Source organism: Mustela nivalis, assembly GCF_964662115.1.
Source record: "Mustela nivalis genome assembly, chromosome: 10".
In the NCBI taxonomy this organism is placed as follows: domain Eukaryota; kingdom Metazoa; phylum Chordata; class Mammalia; order Carnivora; family Mustelidae; genus Mustela; species Mustela nivalis.
This window is the reverse complement of record NC_139029.1, coordinates 46,057,748-46,084,982: the sequence shown is the minus strand read 5'-3', so window position 1 is coordinate 46,084,982 and position 27,235 is coordinate 46,057,748. Positions and strand designations below refer to the sequence as shown.

Sequence of the window (27,235 nt, the reverse complement as noted above, 5' to 3'; positions counted from 1 at the left end):
CCATCATCCTGGGCATGTTTGTTGCTGAAGACAACACCCCATAAGTTACCAGTAATAGGGGAAGTGAGACTGCTCTGGGGCATCTGAGGATGGACTGACCCTCTCCCAAGCTCTTCCGCTCTCCCCGATCCTTGGTCTGTGAGCTGTTATGAGCACGTGCTTGAGGAACTTCGAGCTGGACCCCAGCCTGACCACTCATGAGCTGCAGGAGGTGAATGCTCTCAGCCTGTTGCCACCTGTTCAAACAGGACAGTAATACCCGCACACCAAGTTGTCCCTAAAGATTAAGCACACTTTCTTTGTTAATTGCCTGCCCTCACAATAATGTGAATTTTTCCCTTCCCTCTCAGCTTTCTCAGCTGCATCTAGAGATAAGAATATGAAAAATAGACCTAATTTTCTTTCCCCAAATCAACTACTTCCATCATATTCATCATTTGAAAATATGTCATTATATTAGCATTCTACAACTTACCAAACATGCCCAACCCCCAACACCGGCCAAGACACAGAGAAACAATATTGCCACTAACACCATTTTATAGACAGAAACGTAAGGCCCGGAGTGAAGAGAATTGCCCAAGATCATGAAGCGCGTAAATGAAAAGCCTGGGTGAAACCCCAGCCACTTGAATTCCAAGGCCACTGCACTACTGTCCAGTTGCCGCTCCCCAGGACAAGGGAGGTTCTCCAAAAACACTTGCACAGTGATTCACCGTCTTTCTCAGGTCCATGGGCTGGTCTCTGACCCCCAGCCAAAGCCAAACCACATGGCTTCACACCAAGACAACTGCACTAGGGTTCAGTCGGGTCCCAATACTCTTCTCATGTATCTTAGATCCACAGAGTGCCAGGCTTGCGGGAGAATCTCAGGGCTCACAGAGACCCCCTGCTTGCAAATACCAGACCACGGATGGGTGCGAGTCCATGACCCATCATTTTCACTAATCGATGAAGCGAAAATAATAAATATATTGGGGAAGCTAAAATCCTTATTACTAAAAATATATAAATAATTAATTGGTAAAAAGATCATCTTTCCTAATTGCTCGCTTTGCTTTACTTGGCTTTACTTGGGCAAGCTCCAATAGGCTTTACACGCCTTGCAACTGGGAGAAAATGCCTGTGCCACAGTTCAGACCCTCTGGCAAAGCCCGAATGAGAGGCAGAGGCCAGGAAGGGCAGAGCCACTGACTCAGGCAGCTCGCTCATTCCCTCTGAACACTCCCTAGTCTTGCATTTTTTGAGCCAAAAGACACTGACTGTTGAGATTACGAAGCTTGGAAGGCAAACTAAGGCATCTTTTGAAGAGGGTGTGGGATGGGTATTGATGAGGCTGGAGAGTTGAGATCAGACTTTTTATTACTGAGGTCCCTCCCAAGTTTTACCAAATCTGTAGCCTCTCCATACAGGAAGGATTCGGGAGACATGGGGCTTGAAGGCGATCCCTGAATGACTTTATCATTCAGCCAGGAGAGTGGCCACAGCTCGGTGCACAAAGATAACCCTTGAGTGAGGTCTTAGCTGCAAAGGTACCTCGAGGACCCCTGGGTTCAGAAGAGGTAAGGAACTAGTTAAATAATTTACTAATTTTTTTTTTTGAACTATAAACACTTTGAGGTGAATGCCAAGGGGAGGAAGCCAGCTCTTCAAGAGGTAACTAAGGTGCTGGAGAATGGACAAATGGACAAGGAGGAATGGGTTAGAATTTGTGTCATGGAGGGTCTCAGGCATGGTCCTTTAACTGGGAGTCTAACTTGGGATGACTAAGATAACTTTTTATTCTAGAATTCATATCTAACTTCAAAATTTCAGTCAGGTAAATTTGTTATCTGGGATTTTCAGCCTGAACTATGGGAACTAGCTCTCTCTACCCAGGTGTTTCATCTGTAGAGAAGACCGGGGACCGTGCCTGATAAAGGCTGGAGTTGGACCAACTAACCTCTGCAACTTCTTTTTTAAATCTATTTCCCGGACTTAGAAAACCTAGGTTTAGATTCTAGCCCTGCCCAATGCAACAGTCAGTAAATGGTAATCTATTTCACTTCCTCTATCCTCACCTTCTCTACCTGCAAAGTAAGTGAGAACATGTACCTCACAGGAATTTTGTAAGCATGAGGTCAGACAGCAAACTTAAAAGCACATAGTAGATATCTTACAAGTTCTAGTACAAGTGTTAATGATGTTTGCAGACAGCAATCAAACAGGGTCACTATCTTAAATAGAATTTACTAAGCTTCTCAATAAGGTAAAAGGGCTTTAACATTTCAAACTGCTTTTAGAAGTTTAACAATGTCTCAGTTTACTGAAAAAACTTGAGGACTGACGAATGGATGGATTGAAGGGCAGACAGATGGACATACACATGATAAAGCAAGTAAAATGTTACTGGCAGAATCCAGGTGATAGTTCTGAGTATGTACAATAATATTCTCTCAACCTTACTGTATGTTTAAAGATTAGATCATAAAATGCTGGGGGGAAATCACTTTTATAGCCTCTTACTGGTCTTAGACTTGGAAACAATTTGAGATAAAGGTCACTCTTGGCTTCTACTTTGTCTCCCATCACCAAGCACAAGTTAGCAGCGGAAAGTCTGTTTCACTGTTGAGAGTATGTCCCTACAAGAGCAGAACAGCTTTCTCATTTTGAACCAAAAAAAAAAAAAAAAGAATAAAACCAAGCCATATATTCAGAGAAATGAGACTGACTTATCTTTCCAGAAGACTCCCATCCATCTAGCATCTTTTCCTGACTTCTGGCCTGCCTCCTCTCTTGCCTTGATCAACATCTATCTACCTTGAATTTCCAGATTTCCAAAGTGACCGTTCACCTCCACAGGGCTGACTGATCTGAGTTCCTCTATCAGGATACACATTAAATGCACTGTCTTTCTTCTTGTCTTTTCTAAAGCTAATATTCCCTCCCATAGGTGCATTTTAGCTACTATATGAAAAGAATGTTGTTCATTTTCCTATGGCATCATCTATAAGGCATAAAAGCAGCTGAACTTAGCAACCTTGCTCTTGCCTCTCCGGTTACACTAAAAAATGTCTGGATGTAGCTGACATCCCTGCACAGTGGTCAGGAAAGCAGGCAGCAGAAGTGCTGGGCACATGGGACTTTCTGGTACAGCCATACATGTGGCTCTGACTAGGCAATGTGAATTCATTTAACAGGTATTTACTGAGGATAATTTTAATGCCAATCACTGTGTTTGGCTCTGGAGAGACAACTGCCAAGTATGGATAGAGAGATTTAGTCCCTGCTCTTACTGAGCTAAAAACCCATCGACCCAAAGGAGAAGGAACTTGGTTTAACGGGGGGGGGGGGGGGGGGGGGGGAGGAGAGCAAGACCTGATTTAGGTTCATGAGAAGGTTCATGAGAACCTTCACTGAAGACCCAATTTTAATCCCTGTAGACAGTCACTTCATTTCTTTGAGCCTTGTGTATTCACCTGTAAAATGTGGCAAATAGTAATATTTATCCCACAAGACTATGTCATAAATCAAAATGTGGCAAATAGTAATATTTATCCCACAAGACTACGTCATAGATCAAATAAAGAAAATATACAAAGTCTGCCATAAGCCATAAAGTAAAATACAAAATATAGTACAATAATAGCTACCATTTATTAGATGTTACTAGTTATCTGACCAAGTCCTTTAATGACAGGGGGAGGGGTCTCCTTTTTAAAATTCCTTTGTTGGGACTATAAAACTAAAAGAATACCATACATACTTGGCACAAATCAAATATGCAAATGCAAGGATGATGAGGAAAGGACTCACTATCCAGGTAAATGAAGGCACCAGCCTCAACACTCCGTATATTTAGTTACGAGCCCAGTTCTTGGGCAGACCCTTCCCCCTCCCCCCTGCAAGAGAGAAAATTCACAAAAGATGCCCTGGCAAAAGCTGACGACACGGTCCACACTGCTCAAAGGCTAGGAGGAATCTGGTCCGAAGGTAACAGGGCCCCTGGTATTAACATTCAAAGAGAGGCTGTTGGATTCCATATGTTCACCTCAGAGTCTCTCTCACAGGGTAGAGGGAGCAGCTTCAAGGGTTGAGCTCCTCAATACATAGAGCCACGGAAGAGAGGCCAGGAGTTACTGCCTCCATCTGGGGCCTTCACTGCCCACACAAAACAAGCCAGGACTCAAGGTAACAGGACTGCAGCCAAGGGGTGGCTCTGGGTAGAAAGGAGTGGGAATACTCCAAACTTCTTTCCACAATGGGGAAGAGAAAAGGAACTTATACATGGTGTGCAGGAGATATGTACTTTAAAACGGAACTATTGGTCAGTTGTATACAACAATTAAAAATGGCATAAATAGTGATTTGGAAAAATCAGCCACCTGTTCATCCATCCATCGGTTAAAATATCCACTGAGTGGTTAGTGTTAGATGCGAAGCAGTGCCCTAGACATGAGGCACACAGAGATAAATGAGGCACATGTAGTGCAATAAATTCCAAGGTAGAGGTAAGGGGGGGAATGCCATGATGGACAGAGGGCAAGAGCCTCATCAACCCCTGATGGAGAAAGTCAAGGAAGGCTTCCTGGAGTCTTGAAGAATTAATACAAGTTTTCCCAAGTGAAGGACGAAATCATAAGTTTGCCACAAAGGAAAAACCTAAGCGAAGACTCAGAGGTGTGGGAGAATGTGAGTACGGCATTGCTAAAGTCACTGACCGAGAAGCTCCCCGTCTGGAAAAGCTTTCCACTTCTCTAAGCATTTTGTTATAGGAAAAGTAATGATGGATTCCTTGAACAAATTCCCAAAGCCTGGGTCTCCAATCCAAACGCCTAGAGGGTAGTGCTGGGAAAGGAAATGAGCAGAGTAAGCTGGGTGGGGGGACACTCGCCCCTCCTAAAGGGGGCAGCCCCTGCTCAGCACCAGCCAATTCCTTCCACATGGGAATGTGGGCCCCCGACTGCCAAATCCTTTTGTTATTTCTTCTAAAGAAGCAGAAAATCTGGATTTTTACGTGAAGTTTCTTAGATTTTAATTGTTGAAAACTAATTTAAAAAAAAAAAAGTTGTTGGGGTGTGTGGATGTGTGTGTGTGTGTGTGTGTGTGTGTTTTTCCAAGCACAGGATAGGTCAAACAAAACCCATCTGGGGTCCAGATTTAGCCTGCGGACTGCCAGGCGGCAGCCCTCATGTGTCACAAGAAATGAGCACTATTTGAGTGCAGCCAGTAGGGCTGGTGGAGGCCGGCAGGATTTGGTGAGAATCCTTGCGCCACCCACATTAGCTGTGTAGCTTTGCAGAAGTTATTTAAGCCCTCTGGATCTTGTTTCCCTCATCTGTATAATGGGATAATAATACTGTGTTGGTGCTTTTAAGGAAAACAAGCCCAAGTAGAAAAAAAAAAAAAACCATCCTATGCTAAATAATGAACTAGTATAAACCCGAAAAGTTAGCTAGGACTACAAGATCTTCTTCTTTTTTTTTTTTTTTTCATGAAAAATTACCAAGAAGTAATAAAAGCATGAGCACTATGTTATAAGAGAAGCAAACTCTTCCAACCATAAATACTGCACCCCATTAGTAACGTTTTTTGTACACATAGCCGGTTTTTTTCTATACTGATAACTTTTTAAAGATTTTATTTATTTGAGAGAGGGAGCACGCATGCACGAGTAGGAGGGAGGGGCAGAAGCAGAGGAAGAACCAGACTTTCCCCTAAGCCGGGAGTCCAACTCCAGGTTCCCTCCCAGGACCCCAGGATCATGATCTGAGCTGAAGGCAGACACTTTACAGACTGAGCCACCCAGACATCCCTCTATACTGATAATTTCTTAAAACAAAAGTATCCATAAAACTGCATGTTCACTTTTATAATTTTTCCTTTTAACATTATAATGTAAACTTTGTTGTCATCATCCAAATGTACTATCCAGAGTGATTTCTAAGTCATAAACCAGAGATCACGTCACACTTACCATTAAAATCCACTGACCCTTTCCCTTCTATTAGAATAAAATCCAAATTCCTGCCCATGGCCTCAAGGCCATGTAGGAGATGGTCCCTACCCACTGTTCCAACCCACTTCCCACTACTCTGCCTTGCTCACAGCCTCAGCCCTGCTGACCTCCTCTGCTGATCTCACAGGTACTTTCCTCCCCTCATGAATGTGCTGCCCTTTCTTCCTGAAATCATCATCATTCAGGTCAAAATAAAACCTCCCAAGAAAGAACACATCAGCCATGCCAAATCTGTTCATCTGTATTTTTCCTTCAAAGCATTTTCCAGAAAATAGAATCACTGTGTGTGTGTGTGTGTGTGTGTGTGTGTGTGTGTGTGTGTCTTTGTCTATTTTCTGCCTCTCTGTACTAGAATCTTAGTTCTCAGAAGTACCCAGGACCCTCATCTGTCTTGCTTACTTTGGAATCTCTAATGCCCAAGACAGTGCCTATCGCATAGGAGAAAATAAACAACATTAGTTAAAGGGGGGAAAAAAATGAACCCACCACCCATTGTTCCTGGCCTCAGATCCTCCTAAAGTTATCACTTACAAATTTCTTCCCCGAACTAATTTATCCAAACCCTGCAAGGCAAGCACTTGAAGACGGCGGGAGGGAAAAATGGTGACAAGCCCAGATTTTAGATCTGAAATGCCAAGGTTCCAATCCCAGCCTTGTCACTTATTAGCTGAGTCACCTTGGGCAAGCCTCTTAACATCTCTGAGCCTGTTTTACCATCTAATACTTACTTCATAGGGTAGAAGTAAGGATTAGAGGAGTTTAACAGATAAAATGCTCGGTAAAGTACTAGATAATTAGCATGATACATGCTTTAGCCACTGTTTATATCTGTTCCCTCACTCTGATCCAATTGCTCAGGTGAGCTGTATCTTTCTTCTCCCCTCAGACTATAATCTCCTGCAGGCAAAGACCACTTCTGGGTCCCTGCAGTGGATTAGAGGCCCTCACAGGACGGGGATGGGCGTGGAGCTACGGTGGGGCTCCCCGTGTAGGCTGGCTCACCCAGTACGAGGCTGTATGTCATTTAATGTTTCTGAGTTTCAGTTTTCTTACCACAAAAAGAGATCACGTCGATCCCATAAGACAGGTGTGAAGATTCAATACAATAATCTTTGTGAAATAAAATAATGCTGAGGCTGGAGGCAATGGTGAATTTCAGGGGCAACAGCAGAAGGTATTATGTGAATCTGCTTCCAAGTTCAAAGCCGGCTGCCTTGTGATATAGGAATTACACATAGGATGTGGATGATTCACATACAGGAATGACTCTGAAAATACGTTTTGTACTATTGTACTGGATATTTTCTATGATTTCCTCTGACAACCTCATGATGGTTTTTAGAAACTATCCTTAGTTATTAGTCAAACAGGAAAAATACCACTCGTTACAGCCAACTGCGTGAAATAAGATATTCTAATGTTTAAAATTCTCTCAGTTCGTGATAGGAATTACTGACATGCCCATCAGTAGAACACATTTTTTTTTTAAGATTTTATTTATTTATTCGACAGAGAGAGAGCAGTCACAAGCAGGCAGAGAGGCAGGCAGAGGCAGGGCGGGGTGGGGGGGAGCAGGCTCCCCGCCGAGCAGAGAGCCTGATGCAGGGCTCAATTCCAGGACTCTGAGATCATGACCCGTGCTGAAGGCAGAGGCTCAACCCACTGAGCCACCCAGGCGCCCACAAATATTTTTTAAACACAACGGAAGTGAAGATGTAACTGCTATCTGAGTATCTACTTTTGCATAAAGGGCTTTACAAATATCTGACTCAATTATAACATTTCCACAAGGCTGACACTGCTCTTCTCATTTTACAGCTAAACGCTGAGATGCAGAGAGGTTGACTTAGTTTGTCTGAGGCCCCAGGATAGGTAAATGGCAGAGAGTGATTTAAATGCAAGTAAATCTGGCTTCAAATCCTGCACTTCACTTCTGTTACAGAACTGTGATTTATCCCCCAGATTTCCCCAATATCTTGTATCAGCTCTGCTGCCAAGGTCAGATGAATGTGGGTGGACAATAATAGCCCTATACATGCAGTTTAAAGCCAGAATCACTAAAGAGAAAGACCGCAGTCCCCACCATAACTGCCATTAAAAATGAAATGGTATATTTCAAAGAAAGGAAATTAACATTATCTTCCACAAAGTTTGAAACAAAAAGAAATCAAAGATAAAATAATAGGTATTATTATATAGTCAAGAAGAAGGAAAGAATGAGGCCAAACAAGGAATAAAAATGAGCTGGGACAAGCCTCTTACTTCACAGGACTAGAACCAGGCTTTCCTGACCTCTAATGGAGTTGTTTTGTTTTTTTCCATAGTTCCTCACAAAGAGCACTCTACTCACATCTTCCACAGCTAACAGGAAGTTATCAAACTACCTCTCTACGCATCCCGACTCCCTTCAAAAAATCTATATATACAGGAAAAGGCACATTAGAACCAGAGAATCATTTCTTCATTTCCCCAGTACACTATCAGGGCAACAGAGCAGAGAGGCATGAACTGGGGAGAAATGAGAGGGGCCAACAGAGCATCTAAACCCATCAACAAAATCCTCTGACATTCCAGCCCATTGGTTCTAGTTAGAAATGAACAATGAAAATCTCAAACTATGAAATGATTAGCTTTCTGCTCTGCTGACAATGGCAAAAAGAGGAAATGAGTTAAAAGTCGGATTGGAAGATCTCCACACAGCCCCTACACACCAGTTAATTATCTTCCATTAACACTGAGCTGTCAGGATCTGCATCAGCCCTTAACTCTCTTGACCTTCCCCAGTCTGCACCTTGTTACCCTGCAATGTTTCATGTTTATAAAGATAGGAGACTCCAGCTGTTCCAGCCTGACAGAACTTAATTTACATTTGGCCTTCATTAAGATGAGAGTCAGAATCATTGAGACCAAATGGAAAAGCCAGACTGCTGGGGGTTATGAAAAATTCAAATGGCATTTTTCCTTTTATCTGACAATTCTTATTAAGGAGACATACATCAACCTGAAACACACAAACTTTAAATGTAAAGGACATGATTAAAATTCCACATTGCAAAACCAGGACCCACGTGACTTTGCCCAAGAGCTGCGGTGGTCCTAGTCTATCACCTGGGTCTTCTGGGACGGCTGAACTCCTGATTCTGCCTGACTCTCCATGTCATCAGATTCCAGGACAAGGAGTCCACGAATGACAGCAGTACTAACGTGAGTGGTCAGCTCTAACTCTGCCATCTTGCTTGCTCCTAATAGCCAATCAACCTCCACGTCCTGCTGACAGTATTCCCTAAAAATTCTAGAACCTATCTCTTCTCCACCCCACAGTACCTACTTCAAGCCTCATGCCTTCTCACCTGGGGGAATACAAAAAGCCCCCTTACTGAGTCCCTCAAATTATTCAAAACTACTACAAATTATTCAAAGACATTTTATTAGAGTTGGGAGATAGCCATGAATAAAATAGATAGGCTCTCCATGCCCCCCATGGATTACAAGTGTTGGAAGATCCATGCACCATGCGAATCATCATTACAAAAGGATACATCACTACAACTTATGAAAGATACAGTGAAGTAATAAGAATGCAATAGAAAGAGATCTCTAATTTATTGGAGGGTCAGGCAAGGCTTTTCTGAAGACATAATAATAAAGCTGAAACTTGAATAATTAGTTAGGATCGGCACTGAGTAGAGGGAAGAATATTCAGGGTCAGAAGGCACAGCATCACATCACCAAGACCAAGGGATCAGCAAACTTTTCTGTAACCATCCAGAGTCAGTATTTGTAGCCTTGTAGGCACACAGTCTATATCGCAACTACTGAGCTCTGTCATTGTGATGCAAAAGCAACCACAGACAACACATAAATGAATGAGTGTGGCTGTGTTTCAGGAAAACTTTGTGTCCCTGCAACTCTGAATTTCACATAATTTTCACAAGTCACAAACTATTATTCTCTTTTTGAATCCTTTTTCCACCATTGGAAGTGAAACTCATTCTTTGCTCCCAAAGCATTCAAAACAAGCAGCAGGCCAGATGCGGCCAGCCCCTAGTCAAGACAGAGGTGGCAGAGCAGAGCATGTCTGAGACACCCTGACTGAGTCCTGGTGGAGAGACTGAGCAAGGTGAGGGGCACACAGTAAGCAGAAAGGGAAAGTGAAAATGACATCACATACCATCTTCTGCGCCGTGTTACAAATTTAGGAATTTATCCTATGAGCAAAGCCAAGCCAACAAAGTGCTATAATCAGGAAACTATGAAAACCAGTTCTTAACTCACACACACACACACATTTCCTCACCCCTAATCCAGTCTCTTCATCCCTGTCAAAGGTACTGAAGACATTTCCTTCCCCTTACTTAAAAACCTTCTATCACTAAATAAGGCAGACTACTTACCTGGCCTCAGCTCCTACTACCTTCAGAGAAGCATTCAGGGCTCTCAGCTCAGGACCTATGTACCTTACCAAAAATGAGCCATAGTCCTTCTCTAGCATTTCCTCCCTGTCTTCTCTAATAGGCAAAACCTCCACTCCTAACTTGAGACTCATCTTCAAGAACATCTCTCAGAAGCAAATTATGTTCTCTGGAAGCAAATTATGCTCTCTGGAAGCACTCTGCATATTCCTTTATCAAGGTGCTTAGAACATCTTCTAACAGTTCTGGTTCCATGTCTCTTTCCTCCACCCAACACCCACCCACCCCCACCTTTGCTTCCCCACCACTGCCCCAGAGGACACTGGGCCCCTTAAGGGTAAGCCTGAGTCCTCTTTGTGCTTGTGACCCCAGTACCTGTGACACTGCTGGGTCCTAGCAGAGCCTCCGTTAATATTTGGTGAATTAAAGAGTTAATAGGGGAGTAAACAAATGACAGCCCATGAGCTTAGCAGAGTCACACTTCTGACTTTGATGTGCTGTTAAACTCTTTGAAAGCTACCTTTCTGGCTCCCAGTCTCCCATTGCCCCATTCAAAAGAAGGTACTATATCCTGATTCTCCACCAATGTATGCTCTTCAAGATATAAAGGGCAGAACACTTTTTCATGTGTCTGTTAGCCATTTTTATGTCTTCATTGGAGAAGTGTCTGTTCATGACATCTGCCCATTTTTTGACATGATTATCTGTTTTGTGTATGCTGAGTTTGATAAGTTCTTTATAGATCCTGGATATCAGCCCTTTATCTGTAGTGTCATTTGTGAATATCTTCTCCCCATTCCGTGGGTTGGCTCTTTGTTTTGTTGACTGTTCCCTTTGCTGTGCAGAAGCTTTTGATCTTGATGAAGTCCCAAAAATTCATTTTCGCTTTTCTTTTCTTTGCCTTTGGAGACATATCTTGAAAGAAGTTGCTGTGGCTAATGTCCAAGAGGTTACTGCCTATGTTCTCCTCTATGATTCTAATGGATTCCTGCCTCATGTTGAGGTCTTTTATCCATTTCAAGTTTATATTTGTGTATGGTGTAAGAGAATGGTTGAGTTTCATTCTTCTACACATAGCTGTCCAATTTTCCCAGCACCCTTTGTTGAAGAGACTTTTTTCCACTGTATATTTTTTTCTGCTTTGTCAAAGATTATTTGACCATAGAGTTAACACATGAAACAATGTTCATCATCACTAGCCATCAGGGAGATTCAAATTAAAACCACATTGAGATACCACCTTACACCAGTCAGAATGGCCAAAATTAGCAAGACGGTAAACAACATGTGTTGAAGAGGATGTGAAGAAAGGGGAACCCTCTTATACTGTTGGTGGGAATGCAAGTTGGTGCAGCCACTTTGGAAAACAGTGTAGAGATTCCTTAAGAAATTAAAAATAGAGCTTCCCTAGGACTACTGGGTATTTACCCCAGACATACAGATGTAGTGAAAAGAAGGGCCATCTGTACCCCAATGTTCAGAGCAGCAACGGCCACAGTTGCCAAACTGTGGAAAGAACCAAGATGCCCTTCAACGGACGAATGGATAAGGAAGATGTGGTCCATATACACTATGGAGTATTATGCCTCCATCAGAAACGATGAATACCCAACTTTTGTCTCAACATGGACGGGACTGGAAGAGATTATGCTGAGTGAAATAAGTCAAGCAGAGAGAGTCAATTATCATATGGTTTCCCTTATTTGTGGAGCATAAGAAATAACACGGAGGACATGGGAAGATGGAAAGGAAAAGAGAGTTGGGGGAAATTGGAGGGGGAAACGAACCATGAGAGACTCTGGACTCTGAAAAACGATCTAAGGTTTTTGGAGGGGCAGAGGGTGGGAGGTTGGGTAAGCCTGGTGGTGGGTATTATGGAGGGCACATACTGCATGGAACACTGGGTGTGGTACATAAACAATGAATTCTGGAACACTGAAAAGAAATTTAAAAAATAAATTAAAAAAAAAAAAAAAGATATAAAGGGCAGAGCTTCTAGAACTAGAAGTGGTTCTATAAGTCTGTGGGCCAGCCACATCAGCATCACCTCAGACCTTGTCAGAAATGCCAATTCTCAGTCCCTATTCAGGACTACTAAATCAGAAATCTACAATTTATCAAGATTCCCCAGGTGATTCATTTACACCTTAAAGTTAGAAAAGGGTCATAAGCCATCTGGGTTTTAAGGAGAAAATGCTAAAACTGGTATTAGCAATATCTTTTATTTTGAATTTGCAATCATGATAAAATCAAAGAAATTCTCAGCATGGATTCCTGTACCAGCTTACCAAAAATAAATAAATAAATAAATAAATAATAAATTTAAGAAATTTTAAAAACAGATTAGAGGCTCAACCATCAGGTAGTTAAATACACGATGAGATAATGTTTCAGGCCTTTCTCAGAAAGCTCTGAAACGGAACTGATTAGTTAGATGGATGGATGGTCAGTCTCAGGAGGCCATAGTCACGACCACCATGCACTCTAGAACCTAATTGTTTTCTGTGTGCTTTCATTAGGGCAGTTTGATCTCAAGCACACAGTACTGAGCCTCCAGAGAGGCTTGCACCAGATGTGTCATCAGACCTCCTGGGATATACAGTCCAAAGCGGGCCATGAAGCAGGCGCCCAGTAAGGCCCTGATGATGTATGTACCAGTGGCCACCTGCCTGACCCTCATCCCTTAATTCAGTACAGCTCTTTCTTACTTGAAGCCAAGAAGGGGGTGATGTATCCAACCATCTATTTCCTTGCACCATGTTTAGGCTGGTTTAAAAACACCACTGCTCCTGTTCCTGGTCCTATCCTAAGCAACACAGGCTTTTAAAGAGGGATTTCAGAGCAGAATGATATGATGGGGTGAGCTGGGGTTTGGAGGCCAGCAGACATGGGTTTAAATTCTGGCTCTATCCTCTTTTTAGGAAAATCATACTGTTCTCTCTGGCAGCCTCAGTTTCCCATGCTTTCCCATGTCAGAGCTTGCTAAGGCTAAGCTGAGCTTGCTAAGGCTACATCAATTAACGCCTACAGAATGCAAAGCAGAGGGTGGGGCCAGTGTGGAGTAGTTCTGTATTCTGATTGGTATTTCAGAATATACTGATATCAGGTTTTCAAACTGGTCCAGACCAGCTCTCTCACTTCATAGATGGAAAAAATGATGCCTGGGATGAGAACTCCTTTGCTCAAAGTCACACAAGGTGGTGCCAGTAGAGTCGAAACCCCTGACTCCTAAAATGCTCTGTTTTCAAACTCTTAATAAATATAGAATCTTTTTGGCAAATTAAAGCTTACACAACAGCTCAATATGCTAAATAAGAACCCATAGCTCCCTTGATTACTGATGCCCTCTCTGCTTCCATCTCTTCTGCTCCCGGTGGCAATCCAGGGACATGTTCTCAACACCCTTACGCTCACCCACCCCCAGACACATTTTGAGTAATCGAAGACTCAGCCCACCTGAAACCCCAGAGCCAGTAAATGAACCATTCCTGATCTTACTCATTAGATGGATCCTCACCTCACCAGACCACTGAGGGATTTTCCAGTCCCTGAGGTTCCTAGAGGACATGAACTTTCTCGCACATCCATCCCTACCAGGCACCATGGAGTGGACATTGCCGTTATCCACACTTCATAACAGAACCGAACACCATATCTTTCAAGGACATGGAAACTCAAGTTCACGTGACATGAGAAACCCCAACATGCCACCAAGGTCAGATTAATCCTCCGAGGATACAAGTACACAGAGAAAGAAGGTTCTGGTCAGAAGATGTGAACTTAAAGCCCAGCTCTGCCACCTTCTCTCTGGAATGGTCATCAGCCTCTCGTAACTCCAGGAGAGTCCTAGATAGTAAGAGAATAGATTTTGGAGTCGGCCAGTCTCAGATTCCAACCCTGGCTCTGCCACGTACTTACTATGTCATTTTGGGTGAGTTGGTTCATCTCTAAGAGCTTTAGTTTTCTTGTCTACAGACAACCCTCACACCCTCAAAAGAAGAGAACAACCAACCCTTAATTTCATAAGGCGGCTGCTAGGATTCAAAGAGATAATCTGTGTCAAACACTTATCACCGTGCCTGCCTACGGTTAGCATCTAAAAACAGGAATGATTTAACTGCAACCTAATCAATAAATTGGGATCAACCTTCCTCAGAGAGGTGCTGGGGAAAATCAAGCGTAACAGACTTTAGCACGGCGCCTGGTACAGAGGGGTTCGCAATAAATGGCATCCCCAGCTGCGATGAGCACGCTCACTCCACCCTCCGCGCTCACCTCTTTGAGCCACAGAAGCTTCGGGGCCTGCATCTCCACGGACATGACGCCGCCAACATACTGCAGGACGCTGTGCTTGGTCTCGTTGATCCTGCGGACCTGACTGACCGCCCGGTGGTCCAGCCACATGATGATGTTTCGGTGGGCATCCCCTAGCAGAAATGAGAGGAGGGGGACACACGCATAATCTTAGCCTTCTAATTCACTTCCTGAATCCCAAGGGCACCAACCTGCACAGCTACCATAATTCCACACATCAACCACAGCAAGGGAAAGGGCCACCACTAACACAAGACAGTACACTCCACCCAGACCCTGGATTTCCCTTCCAGCCATGTGTCTGTCCTTTGAAGTGTCACCTGGGGTTAAATGTCAACACTAAAACCCATTGAGATCTACCAATTAATTAGATTCTCATTCATTCTCTCCCAACTTCTTCCTCTCCTTTCCTAGCCCTTCTGTTCCAGAAAACCTTTTCTGGGTCTATATTCAGGAAAAGAGCCTATGAAGTAAGCCTAAAACAATATGTTGGCTTTTTTTTTAAGATTTTATTTATTTATTTGACAGAGATCACAAGTAGGCAGAGAGGCAAGCAGAGAGAGAGAGGAGGAAGCAGGCTGCCGCTAAGCAGAGAGCCCAATGCAGGGCTCGATTCCAGGACCCTGGGATCATGAACCAAGCCAAAGGCAGAGGCTTAACCCACTGAGCCACCCAGGAGCTCCCAATACATTGGTTCCCAATACAGGGCTCGATTCCAGGACCCTGGGATCATGAACCAAGCCAAAGGCAGAGGCTTAACCCACTGAGCCACCCAGGAGCTCCCAATACATTGTGCTTGGACAGACACATCAACAGAATAATATATCCAATATAACACACCGACTACCTCCATACAATGGCTTTTATCTGCTTATAGTTCCACTACTTCTAGTCATTTTGATTGAGATTAGTTAATTTAGATGTTTTAATCTCCTCTCTCGGTTTGGTGGAGTAGGAAGCAATGGAATTTTTTTCAGTTTGGGGATCAGGCAGACCTCATGGGGAACGTGCACTATTTCAGTTACAGGTGGAGATAGAGTGAAAGAGTCTTTAAGTTTTTCTTAGCCTAAGTGTCCTTACCTATAAGACAGGGATAACACCTAAGAGCATATAAGGGTTAATCGAGATTTTTCTGTTCACCAAGCAAGACAATCCACATAAAGGCAAGTACCTATCACATAGTAGGTTCTAAAGAAGATGAAGAAAGAAGAAACAGAATTTAAAACCAGGTGGAAAAGCAGCATAGGCAGGCACCTCACATCCTTCTGCTACAATCCTGCAGCCCATATGGGAACGAACTGTCCCCTTCTCCCTTCCATGGCCGCGATTAATTCCTCACATACTAATGGGCAAGCCAATATTCTTTTTACAGTTCTCTGCTTCCTCAGATGGCAAAATGCAGAGAGCAGCAATGACTAAACTGGGAGATAATAAAGGGGAAAGATAAAAGGGCCCCAACAGTAACCGAACCAGGCATTTCACACATTATTTTGCAATTGGAGAACAGCCGCAACAATTCTGTCTTTGCTAATAACAAATATTTATAAAGCTGTGTGTGTGTGTGTGTGTCTGTGGGTCCCCCAAATGTTTTATATGGATCATCTCATTTAATCCTCAAAACAACTCTCTGATCTAGGTCATTTTCCATGATAAACGGACTCTAAGATTTAAGATATGCCTCCTATCTCACAGCTTGGAAAAGCATACAGCATGCTTTGAAACAGATCTGTGCAGAGAACAGATAAATAAATTGGTACAACAAACTTAAACTCAAGCTACACAGATCAACATGAATAATGATACCAACTGGGATATTTTTAAACACCATATATACTGTTTGTTGTTGCGGGTATACACATGTGTTGGGAAAGCACAGAAACGATGTGTTTGCGAACACCCACTACAGCCGCATGGTCACCATCCAGGCAGAGGGGGAGGGCAGGAGCTGAAGATTCAAGTAATTCTCCTTTAAAAAATGTCTGTGCAGGGGCGCCTGGGTGGCTCAGTGGATTAAGCCGCTGCCTTCGGCTCAGGTCATGATCTCAGTGTCCTGGGATCGAGCCCCGCATCGGGCTCTTTGCTCAGAGGGAGCCTGCTTCTCTCTCTCTCTCTCTGCCTACTTGTGATTTCTCTCTCTGTCAAATAAATAAATAAAATCTTTAAAAAAAAAAAAATGTCTGTGCAAAGAAGGCAAATTTTCACTGGTTATCCTCAGTAGTGGGTACATAGGGGGCTGAGGATTTTATTTTCCTTACTTTGCCATGTCTCTGAAAAAAAAAGAATCTTTAAAACTGAAAGAAAAAAAAGCCAACCTAAGAAAATATGGAAGTCAGGTGATCAGCACCATGATAAGACAAGGTCTCAGTCTCTGCTTTGCCTGCGGGTGGGGGGGATGGACTGTTCAGACCCACAGAACTCCTCACTACAGTAATACTTTGAAAATAAGAGGAAGTACCTGAAACCTTCCAGAAACACATCTAAGATCTGTTTTGTTTTGTTTGTTAAAAATCTTTTGTAAGATTTTGTTTATTTGAGAGTGAGCAAGAGAGAGAGAGCACAAGTTGGGGGGGGGGGGGGTGCCGTGGAAGAGGAAGAAGCAGGCTCTATGCTGAGCAAGGAGCCTGATGTGGGACTCATCCCAGGAACCTGGGATCGTGACCTGAGCCGAAGGCAGACGCTTAACCGACTGAGCCACCCAGGCACCCCTAAGATTTGTTTTTAAATAGCTGAGTGATTACACTGTATAGTATCACTGCTTTAAGTTTTGGTTCTCAACCCTTCTTGCACATTAGAAGCACCCAGGATAGTTTTAAAAACAAAATGATGTCCAGGTCTCATTCCAGAAACATCATGGAATCAGACTGTGGGTATGTGGGCACACACACACACATGCACACACACATACACATGCATGTGCGTGTGTGTGTTAAGGGGGACAATGTCGGGGCACCTGGGTGGCACAGTTGGTTAAGCGTCTGACTCTTGGTTTCAGTTCAGGTCATGATCGCAGGGTTATGGGATCAAGTCCTACTGCGAGCTCCACATTCAGCAAAGGGTCTGCTGAAGATTCTCTCTCCCTCTCCCTCTCCCCTCCGCATGCTCTCGCACGCTCTCTCTCTCTCTCTCTCTCAAATAAATAACTCTTTAAAAAAATGGGGGGCCAATGTCAATATTGCTTCTTAAATATCATAAATGCAACTGCAGCTGCTTCAAGACTTCTGTCACCTGTTGCTGAACTTTCAACTGGAATGCCTTTCAACTGGCAGCTCCTACTGCCTCGACAGGAAGAGGCTCCCAGAACAAACACAAAACCACACAAAGCAGTTGTGAGAATCAAGTAGCTTATTACATATATTGGAAGATTATTGATTCATGATTCACACTGTGGACAAAAACAGGAAGTTAATCATTTTTCAGCTCTTACAGAAAATCACAAAGAAAGGATTCCACTGAAAGCTTGTTTAAGTACTCACTGAGCACTTGTCATGTGCCAGGCACAGTGCTGGGTGCTGGGATGCCGCCAAGAATATGTCACAGTCCTCCCTGCACAGAGCTTGTGGCTGCCTGGGAAAAGCCAGTCTGTCAGGCATGTCAACAGTCAGAACAGAAGTGGGACATGGAGCACAGAGGAGGCTGTACACAGCTGAGCCCCAGGCTGCACAGAGAGCTTTCAAAAGGCACGGAAGCTTTCCATTTGGTTCTGAAAACGATGGGCCACTGGTTAGCCAGTGGTGAAGAGAGGACAAGGAAGCAGGCTCTGACACAAGACAGTAAGCATGTGAAACAAAGCACCGGCCTTAGAAAATGTCATGTTTTCAGAGAATTAGAAGCAAGGGCTAGAGCGGAATTTGGGTTATACAATCCGTGGACCCACGGGCAAGACTTTTCATCCATGTAGTCACTCTGTTAACATTCTGCATATCTCACAGGAGGTGTGCCAAGCATGCTTGTGGGAAAGCACTATGAATTAGCAAAAACATCTCAGTATTAGGTTTCCACTGCAGAGTAACCTAAGTGGTGATTCCCTTCCCGGCCCTGAATTACCACCCTTGCTGCTTCTTGCTCCCAAGAGCTCCTGCGGCTGGGATGACCCAAACAGAGCTGTGCTGGGAGTCAGGGGGAGCAGGTAGCCCTGACACCACAGTCCAACCTGGAGGCTCTCTTATCTTCAAAGGAAGGAAGATCAAACAAGAAAAAGCTAAAATGAGAATAGTTTATCATGTAGTAATGATTACTGTTCTTAAACAACTGTACTTAATTTACTTGGGGTTTTTTCCCTTTTCTTTTTCCTTTTTTTGTTTTTGTCTTTTATTTTTTTGTTTTTGTTACCATCTTTACATTTTTGCCTGTGTTGGGAGTTTTCCTTTAATGGTAATGGTTAATTTCCTGACCCCACTGCTTACTCCTCACAATTACTCCAGTTAACCAAGAGGTGTTCACTACCACACAGGTGTAAGAAGCCTTGAAACAGCCTTTGAGTCACCTTTAAAATTCAAATCTCATTTTCTAGCACAAGATAATCCATTTCAGATAAAATCTAACAGGTTCTAATAGAACCTGTTGAAAGGCAAGAAGCTGGTAAGGTGCATCTGACACTGGACGCATTTGATGAATGGGTACACTTTAACCTTTTGGGTGGAATAAAATTATTTCAACACTTATAATTAGGTTGCAACCTAACTACCCTGTTAATAGAAAGCCTGTTAACAGGAGGCAATTCCACCTACACCGAGAAAAAGATGGCACCCAGAGAGGGTGCATATGTAAGCAGGCTTAACAAGAAAGACTTCTCTTCCACTTGAAGTGTTCTTGCTCCTGGTATCTTAGCTACCCATTTAGCAGCAGCCAGTGATTCTCCACATACCAGAACGATGGAAGAAACTCTGACAATGCTGATGATACCGAGCTCTCTCCACAAGCCAAGTGAATACAAATCTTGGGGGTAAGCCTCATGATTTGGGGATTTTAAAAGATCTAGGGTTAATTTTAATATAAAGCCAGAAATAAAAACCATGCATTTTAGCAGATCAGAGATTAGCATCCTTGGAACGCAGGGCTGGTAACATCGAAAGTATCACCCCAAATGAGAATTCAACCAGCAGCATCCCTAAGAGACCATCGCCTGGTCGCTACTGAAAGGAACTCAATCGAGGAAATGCTGACAGCCTCCCAAGGGGCCAGCTCCGTGGCTGGCCATAATCTCGTAACTGGAGAGTGCGTGTTGCTGCTACGAGCTGAGGTCTACTAGTCCAGGCCCATTTCTTTGGTCTGTGCTTTCCGAAGTGGCCCAGACTAGAGCTGTTCTGCCCTCCTAGGCCAGAACAATGCCAGGGGAGCCAGCGATCAGCCACTAAGAACACGAAACATTCATGTCTGTCTTTGACACCCCAACACTTAATGAGACAGGGTATGGCACACAGGAGGCACTAATAAATGTGGCCAAAAGGGGGAAACGTGTGTGTGTAGAAAGATGGGCACCATGACCACTATGTTCTAACCATTCATCCACCTGTGTACTTTTACCAGCACATGTAATTTACATATATCACTATTCTATGAATTAGGTCCATAAAAGTCAGTGGGACACATTTTATTTTAGGAATTCAGGATCGGATGGAAGAAATGCTTCTGAGCATTCAAATGTCAGGTTCTCTATCCTCAGAGCAAAGCTACAGTTCATTATTCCAATTCTTTCAGAAAATGCAGAGGGAAAGTGACTCACTCAAGGTGTTATATACAGCATCAATAGAGCTGAGATCTGGGACCTTCCTGACTCCAGTTCCAAGGTGTCCCAGAGTACCATGGTATCCACAGCTGGACTCTCAAACACAGGCTTGGCCTAAAACACATTTGCAATGGCCACCTCGGCAACACTTTGCTGGGGATGCCTAGAGCCACACTCAGATGGAACATGCAATTTCCAGTGTGTCGTGGTCTCCACCACTCCCAGATGTCTTCTGTTCATGAAAAGGTTAAAAACTGGTTGAAATTTATCTCCACACATGCGCTATTGTTTTTGTTTGTTTGTTTGTCCAAACCTGGTATACTTTACTCATTTTTGTTACCTATATGACCTTTATGGGCTTTTGGGTTTGCAACCTCAATGCTAGTGCTATTTGCTAAAATTTCCCAAGAGGGAAAGATCTTGACCCATGAGAAATTTCTGATGGCAAACCCAAGTGGCACATACATTTGAAACAGCTCATTACTGTACTCACAAGTCTCTATAAGGACAATATCATTAAATGGGAATGTCCTTTGGTTTGGTTACTGAAAGAGAGAGGACAATCTGTTTCCAGCTTCTGTGTGATGCATGGTCCTGTCTGCCTTATTCTATTTCCTTTAAATGGACTTGGCTCACCTGTTCAAATGCTGTATGATGCTACAGGACCATCACACACAAAGCAACTAAGGCACTGACACTACCTTCCCAGGAAACACCCAGACCACTTGCCCATTTCAAGGCTGCTTACTCTGAGCTAATGATCCCATGTCCTTCCTTCATTCTCCACTATGGCTTTTACACATTAGAGAGCCAAGTCTCTCCCTAATCCAGCCCCCATGTCACCATTCCCACCAACTGTTCTCCAAGCATATAACCTCCAGGACATGATTCTGGCCTCTGTGCTCCATCACTGTATCTCATCCTTGGCAATAAGAGACACCTGACCTTGTGCTCCACCTGGGGCCCAGCCAATTTCCCACCACCAGGGAAAGAGAGTAGAATGGTCCTACCTTCATGGTTTACTGGCAAAGGACGAAACTGCTTATCCAAAACCACCAGAGAACACGTGGCATCAAACCCAAGCCCTCGGATTTGGTTTACATCAATCCCTTGTACAACTTGCTGTTTTAAAAACAAACAAACAAAAACATAAATTACAAACAGGCTTTTACAAGACTTAAAACAGTTATGACTAGAAAAAAAGGCGAATGGCTAAATTGAATAAATATTTACAACAGAAAATAGATAAAAGTTGAATATAAAATAACAGAAGATCCTATAAATTAATAAGACAAAGACAACCAATTTAATTGGAAATCAAGCAAAGGACATGGCAAGACACTTCATAAAATAAAAAAAATAGTCAAAGAGCATATAAAAAGATTCCCAACTCCAGTTAAGTAAATTAATGCAAATACAACACACCAATCTCTGCCTTCCACATTGGCTAATATGTATAAAATTAACAGTATGTAGTTGTAGCAGACAGAAGGGGACCTTCTCTTACATTATTCTAACAGTGTAATAACTTGGCACAGATTTTGGAGAAGAACTTCAGAGTATTTAGTAAAAATAAAAACATGCATAACTTTTGCCCAGCCAACTCACTTCTAGGATCATACCTTAGTGATTTATTAGCATAAGTTACTATGTAGATTAAATTTAACTATAACACTACTTAAGAATATATTTAAAATTTGGAAAAACTATTTTTATTAGAGTATGGTACATCTGCAAAATGGAATATTGTGCAGCCATTAAAAAGCGGTCGAGAAGTAACTCCTGAGTGTGGTACTCTGAAGGGGTGCAAATTCTTTTAGCAAAATAAAAATATTAAGCTGGACAAAATCATCAAAAACAAACATCTGGGGGCTAGGGAACATGAATAAAACCACATTTATTTATTTATTCTTAAAAAAATCAAAGCATTTAATTTTTAAGGATTCATTCTTGAAAAAGCAAAATTGTATTTAAAACATTCACACAAATACAAAATAAAACAAAACAAAAAACTCTAGCACCAGATGGCTCCAAGGGGGGGGATTCTGTTAAGCACTCAAGGAAAAAATAATTCCATTCCTTCACAAACTAGTTTAGGATACAATGAAGGAGGGAACATTTTACAACAAATCTTACATGGCAAGCATTACTCACATACCAAAGCCAAACAAAGACATCAAAAGAAAAGAACACTATGGGCCATATCTGACACGAAAACAGGTGTAAAAATCCTTAACAAAATATCAACTACAAAACATGTATTACATAATATGACCATGTGGGGTTATCCCAGGAATGCATGGTTGATTTTACATCCATAAATCAATCACTGTATTATACATATTAATAGAATAAAGCACAAATACCAAATGGTCATCTCAACAGATGCAGAAAGAGAAAAACAAAACGAATCAATAAACTCAGAGACAAGAGAACTTCTACAATCTGATAAAGACAACTACAAAAACCTACAGCTAACATTAAACTTCATGATAAAATGAATGATTCCCTCCTATATTATAAACAAAAATGTCTCTTTTACTTCCATTCAACCTGTAGTTAATGTTTCCAGCCAATGCAATAAAGCCAGAAAAGAAATTTAAAGCACAGAGATTGGACAGAAAGAAGTTCAAACATCTTTTTTTGCAGAAAATATGATCTCATATGCAGAAAATCCTAAGGCATCTGCCAAAAAAAAAAGCTACTAGAAGTAATCAGTAAGTTTAGTAGGATCACAGGATACAAGATCTGCATATTAAAATTAATTATATTTCTGTATACAAGCAACTAACATGTCAAAACTCAATTAAGGAAATAATTCCATTCAGAATAGCATTAAAAAAAAAAAACCCTGAGGATGAATTTATCAAAAGAAGTTCATAACCAGTGCTCTGATAAGTATAAAACATTGCTACAGAAGAAGCTACAAATTAGAAAAATATGCAATATTCATGAAATGGAAAATTCAACCTTGTGAAAATGGCAATGTCCTCAAATTAATCTACAGGTTCTACATAATCCCTACAAAAATTACAGCAGGCTTTTGGATATTTGGATTTTTTTTTAATATTGTTACAAATTGACAAGCTGCTCTTAACATTTATACAGAAATGTAAAGGATGAAGATGAGACTAAGCATTTTTGAAAAGAAAGAACAAAGCTGGAGAACTTAAGCTACCTGATTTCAACTTTATATAAAACTATAACTACTAAATCAGTGTGGCATTGGCATAGGATAAATTTACAGATTAAATGGAACAGAAGAGAAATATGAAAAATAAGCCCAAACATTTATGGTTGATGAATTTTTTATAAAGGTACCAAGACAATTCAATTTAATAATTGACTATTTTTATTTTTATTTATTATTTATTTATTTATTTTTTAAACCTGAGTGGCTCAGTTGGTTCAGCGACTGACTGCCTTGGCCTCAGATCATGATCCTGGAGTCCCAGGATCAAGCTCCCTGCTTGGTGGAAAGACTGGCAAAAGAACAGTCTCTTCAATAGCAGCACTGGAACAACTAAATGTCCACATGCAAGAAAAAAACCAACTTATACTTCTAGACTTTTATCTCACACGCACACAAAAATTAATTCAAAATGTATCATATCTCCAAATGTAAAAAATAAAACTAAAAGACTTGGAGGTGAAAATTTTCTGACATAAGTTAGATAAAGATTTCTTTAAAAATAAGATTCATAAAAGAAAAAAAGATGGATATATTTGACTTTATCAAAATTTTTAAATTTTGGTCTTCAAATGCAACCATAAGAAAATGGATAAGCTACAGATTGGAGAAAATATTTGCAATTCATACATCTGATAATAGATCTACATATAGAATCCATAAAGAACTCTTAGAACTGAAATAATAAGAGAAAAATAACCCAATTACAAAATGGACCAAAGATTTAAATATACATATCACCCAAGAAAACATACAAATGTCCAATAAGTACATAGAAATATACTCTACATCACTAGTTATTAAGAAATTGCAAACTAAATCACATTTGGAAAATACTGACAGTACTAAGTGTTAGAAAATTCAGAAGAAAGGGGAAGCCTCATACACTGCTGACGGGAATGGAAAATACAGCCACTTTGGGAAAACAGTTTGGCACTATTTAAATATAACTTATCATACAACCCAGCAATTTTACTTGAGCATTTACCCAAGAAAAATAAAAACATATGCCAACATAAACACTTGTATGTAAACAGATATAGCACATTATTTATAATACCCCCAAACTGAATACAAATCAAATGCCCGTCATAGTTTAATCAAAGGGCTAATCAGTGTGGTACACCCATACAATGGAATAGTACTCAGCAAGAAAAAGGCACCAACTATTAAGTGCAACAACATGAATGAACCTTAAAAACATTATGCTTAATGAAAGAAGTCAGACACAAAAGAATGCATGTTATAGGATTCCCTTTATATGAAATTTCTGAAAAAGATTAACTATAAAGACAAAAAGCAGATAAACAGTTATCTATGACTGGGGCTGGGGAATGACCAGAAACAGCCACAAAGGAATTTTTTTAAAGTAGCAGAAGCATTCTAAAATGTGATTATGGTAATCATTGTATGAATGTGTAAACTCAATAATATCACTGAATTATATACTTAAATGGATGGATTTTATGGTATGTAAATTATACCTCCAACTGTTATGTATTTTTAAGAGGTTCAGCTAAAGATGAAACGAAAAGACATCCATGACATGTTAGTAAAGTTAAAAAAAATACAGATCTTCCTCCACTTTGGATGTGGTTACATCGGATAAACCCATCATAAGCTGAAAATAGCTTTAAGTCAAACATCATAGCTTTGCCTAGCCTACCTTAAATGTGCTCAAAACACCTCCATTAGCTTCAGTTGGGCACAATCATCTATCACAGAGCCTATTTTACACTAAAGTGTTGAATATCTCATGTAGTGTGTTGGATACTGCATTAGAAGTGAAAAACTGAACATTTACGTGGCTGTTGGTTCTTTACACTCATGATTACAGGGCTCACTGGGACCTGCGGCTCCTTACCACTGCCCAGCATTGGGAGAGAGCATCATATCGCATTTCACTAGCCCAAGAAAAAAAGTCGAAACCCCAAATTCCAAGTACGGTTTCCATGGAATGCCTATCACTTTTGTACCATCATAAAGTTGAAAAATCATAAGCTATAGACAAATTTCTATACAACAAATCATTAACAGCAGTGATTGCCTCTGAGAGCAGAAACTGCAGTTGGAAGAAACTGGAGACTTTTTACGCTGTCATAAAATTTTTAAAGTAGTAAAACAATAGATTATTTCTATTTTTAAATTTTTGTTTCACAATAGTGAAATGGAGCCCCACATGGGGCTCCAAGCTGAAAGTGGAGCCTGCTTAAGCTTCTCTCTCCCACTCTGCCCCTCACCCCTGCTTGGGCATGCAAAACCGCACACCCGCTCTCTCTCTCTCTCTCTCTGAGAAACAAAAAATGGTAATAACCTCTTAATCCCACAAAAGTCAGCTCAAAAGTGTCCACATCCATTTAAACTACACAATTCTTCTTTTTCCTTGTTTTAGAATCCCAGGATAAATGGGATTTTAGGGTATTATTTAGGGTAAATGCCCTAAATACCTTTATGACATCTACTGATCTACATGTATACCTTCATGAAATCTTTCATATGCAAAAAGCACAGCACACTCCGTGTTGCGTAAGCACATGTACAGGTGACAGGCAAAGGGAACAGTGATCAAGAAGACTGAATAAACTCAAACCTTCTCAAGGATTACGGTGCGACTAACCTCCCAGTAGGTGCAAAGAAAATACTCTCTTCAATCTATTTTATGAACCCTTCTGAAGATCTAGAGTTCTATATTCTATTCGTGGCCTTTCACTCACAAAGGCCCAACCTCTCCATCTCTATAATAGAAATTCATCACAAAGAACTAGAAGACTAGTTGTGACATGCATTTAAATCTGATTTGGTTAGATGGCCACATCCCCAGCCTTACCTAAAAATGTGTTATGATCATGCTGACCCAGGAGTAGGACCAACCTACTCCCCACCCCCACCCCCACCGAAACCATCCCAGAAAGACAGCTGTCAAGGTCACACTACCCAGAAGGTACCTGGCACTTGACCTGCTGACCTGATGATTCCTTTAATGCTCTTATTAATGGAAGAAGAAAGCAGTCTAGTAAAACCACCCCAATGTCTTGGCATCGAGGGATTTTCCACAGCTAGAGAGAAAGCACATTGCTCTTCTAAAGAATTTCCAGAGAAGATTTCTGCAACTTCATTTGGTAACCTGGTCCATGTCTAACATCTGTCAACTCGTAGCTATGGGGCAGCAAACAAATATTTGGGAAAGGGATTGTGCATAGCTTTGTTCTAATGGTGGGAACCAGTTCAATCCTACATGTGTTTTAAATCAGCGGGCTCTGCCATATTGGGTGGGGAGACAGTATTCCTTTGAAACCCTCCAAACTGAGAACTGGAGGGTCAGAGGCATACCTGGCTTTTTCTTTAACTCTATTTGGAGCCAAGGGTCAAAGCCTAGTGCCTCGGCGAGTCCAACTTGCAACTGAGTTTTGTGGCTGGTACTGTATTCTTTTCGATCTTGATCTGAATGCCTTTGTCAGCCTTGAGGGTGTGTGGGGTTATGAAATCCCTGGTTCCCTCAGGCTCATCACTCCCTGTTGCCTGCACGATTCAATTACTCACGCGTTCAATCAGTCAGCAAATATAATCAAACCTCTTCTAGGGTCAAGCTGAGCACT

General features: G+C 41.7%; 1 protein-coding gene across 21 annotated transcripts in view; it reads right to left on the bottom strand.

Moving 5' to 3' along the window:
- Positions 1-27,235, bottom strand: part of FGGY (FGGY carbohydrate kinase domain containing) — a 399,594-nt gene that overhangs the window by 342,607 nt on the left and 29,752 nt on the right. For all 21 annotated transcript variants that reach the window (XM_082687728.1, XM_082687723.1, XM_082687710.1 and 18 more), the window contains 2 exons: positions 21,460-21,571; positions 14,686-14,837 (listed from right to left, as the gene is read on the bottom strand). In XM_082687728.1, coding sequence (XP_082543854.1) covers positions 14,686-14,837; positions 21,460-21,571 — 264 coding nt within the window. The remainder of the gene's footprint in view (positions 1-14,685; positions 14,838-21,459; positions 21,572-27,235) is intronic.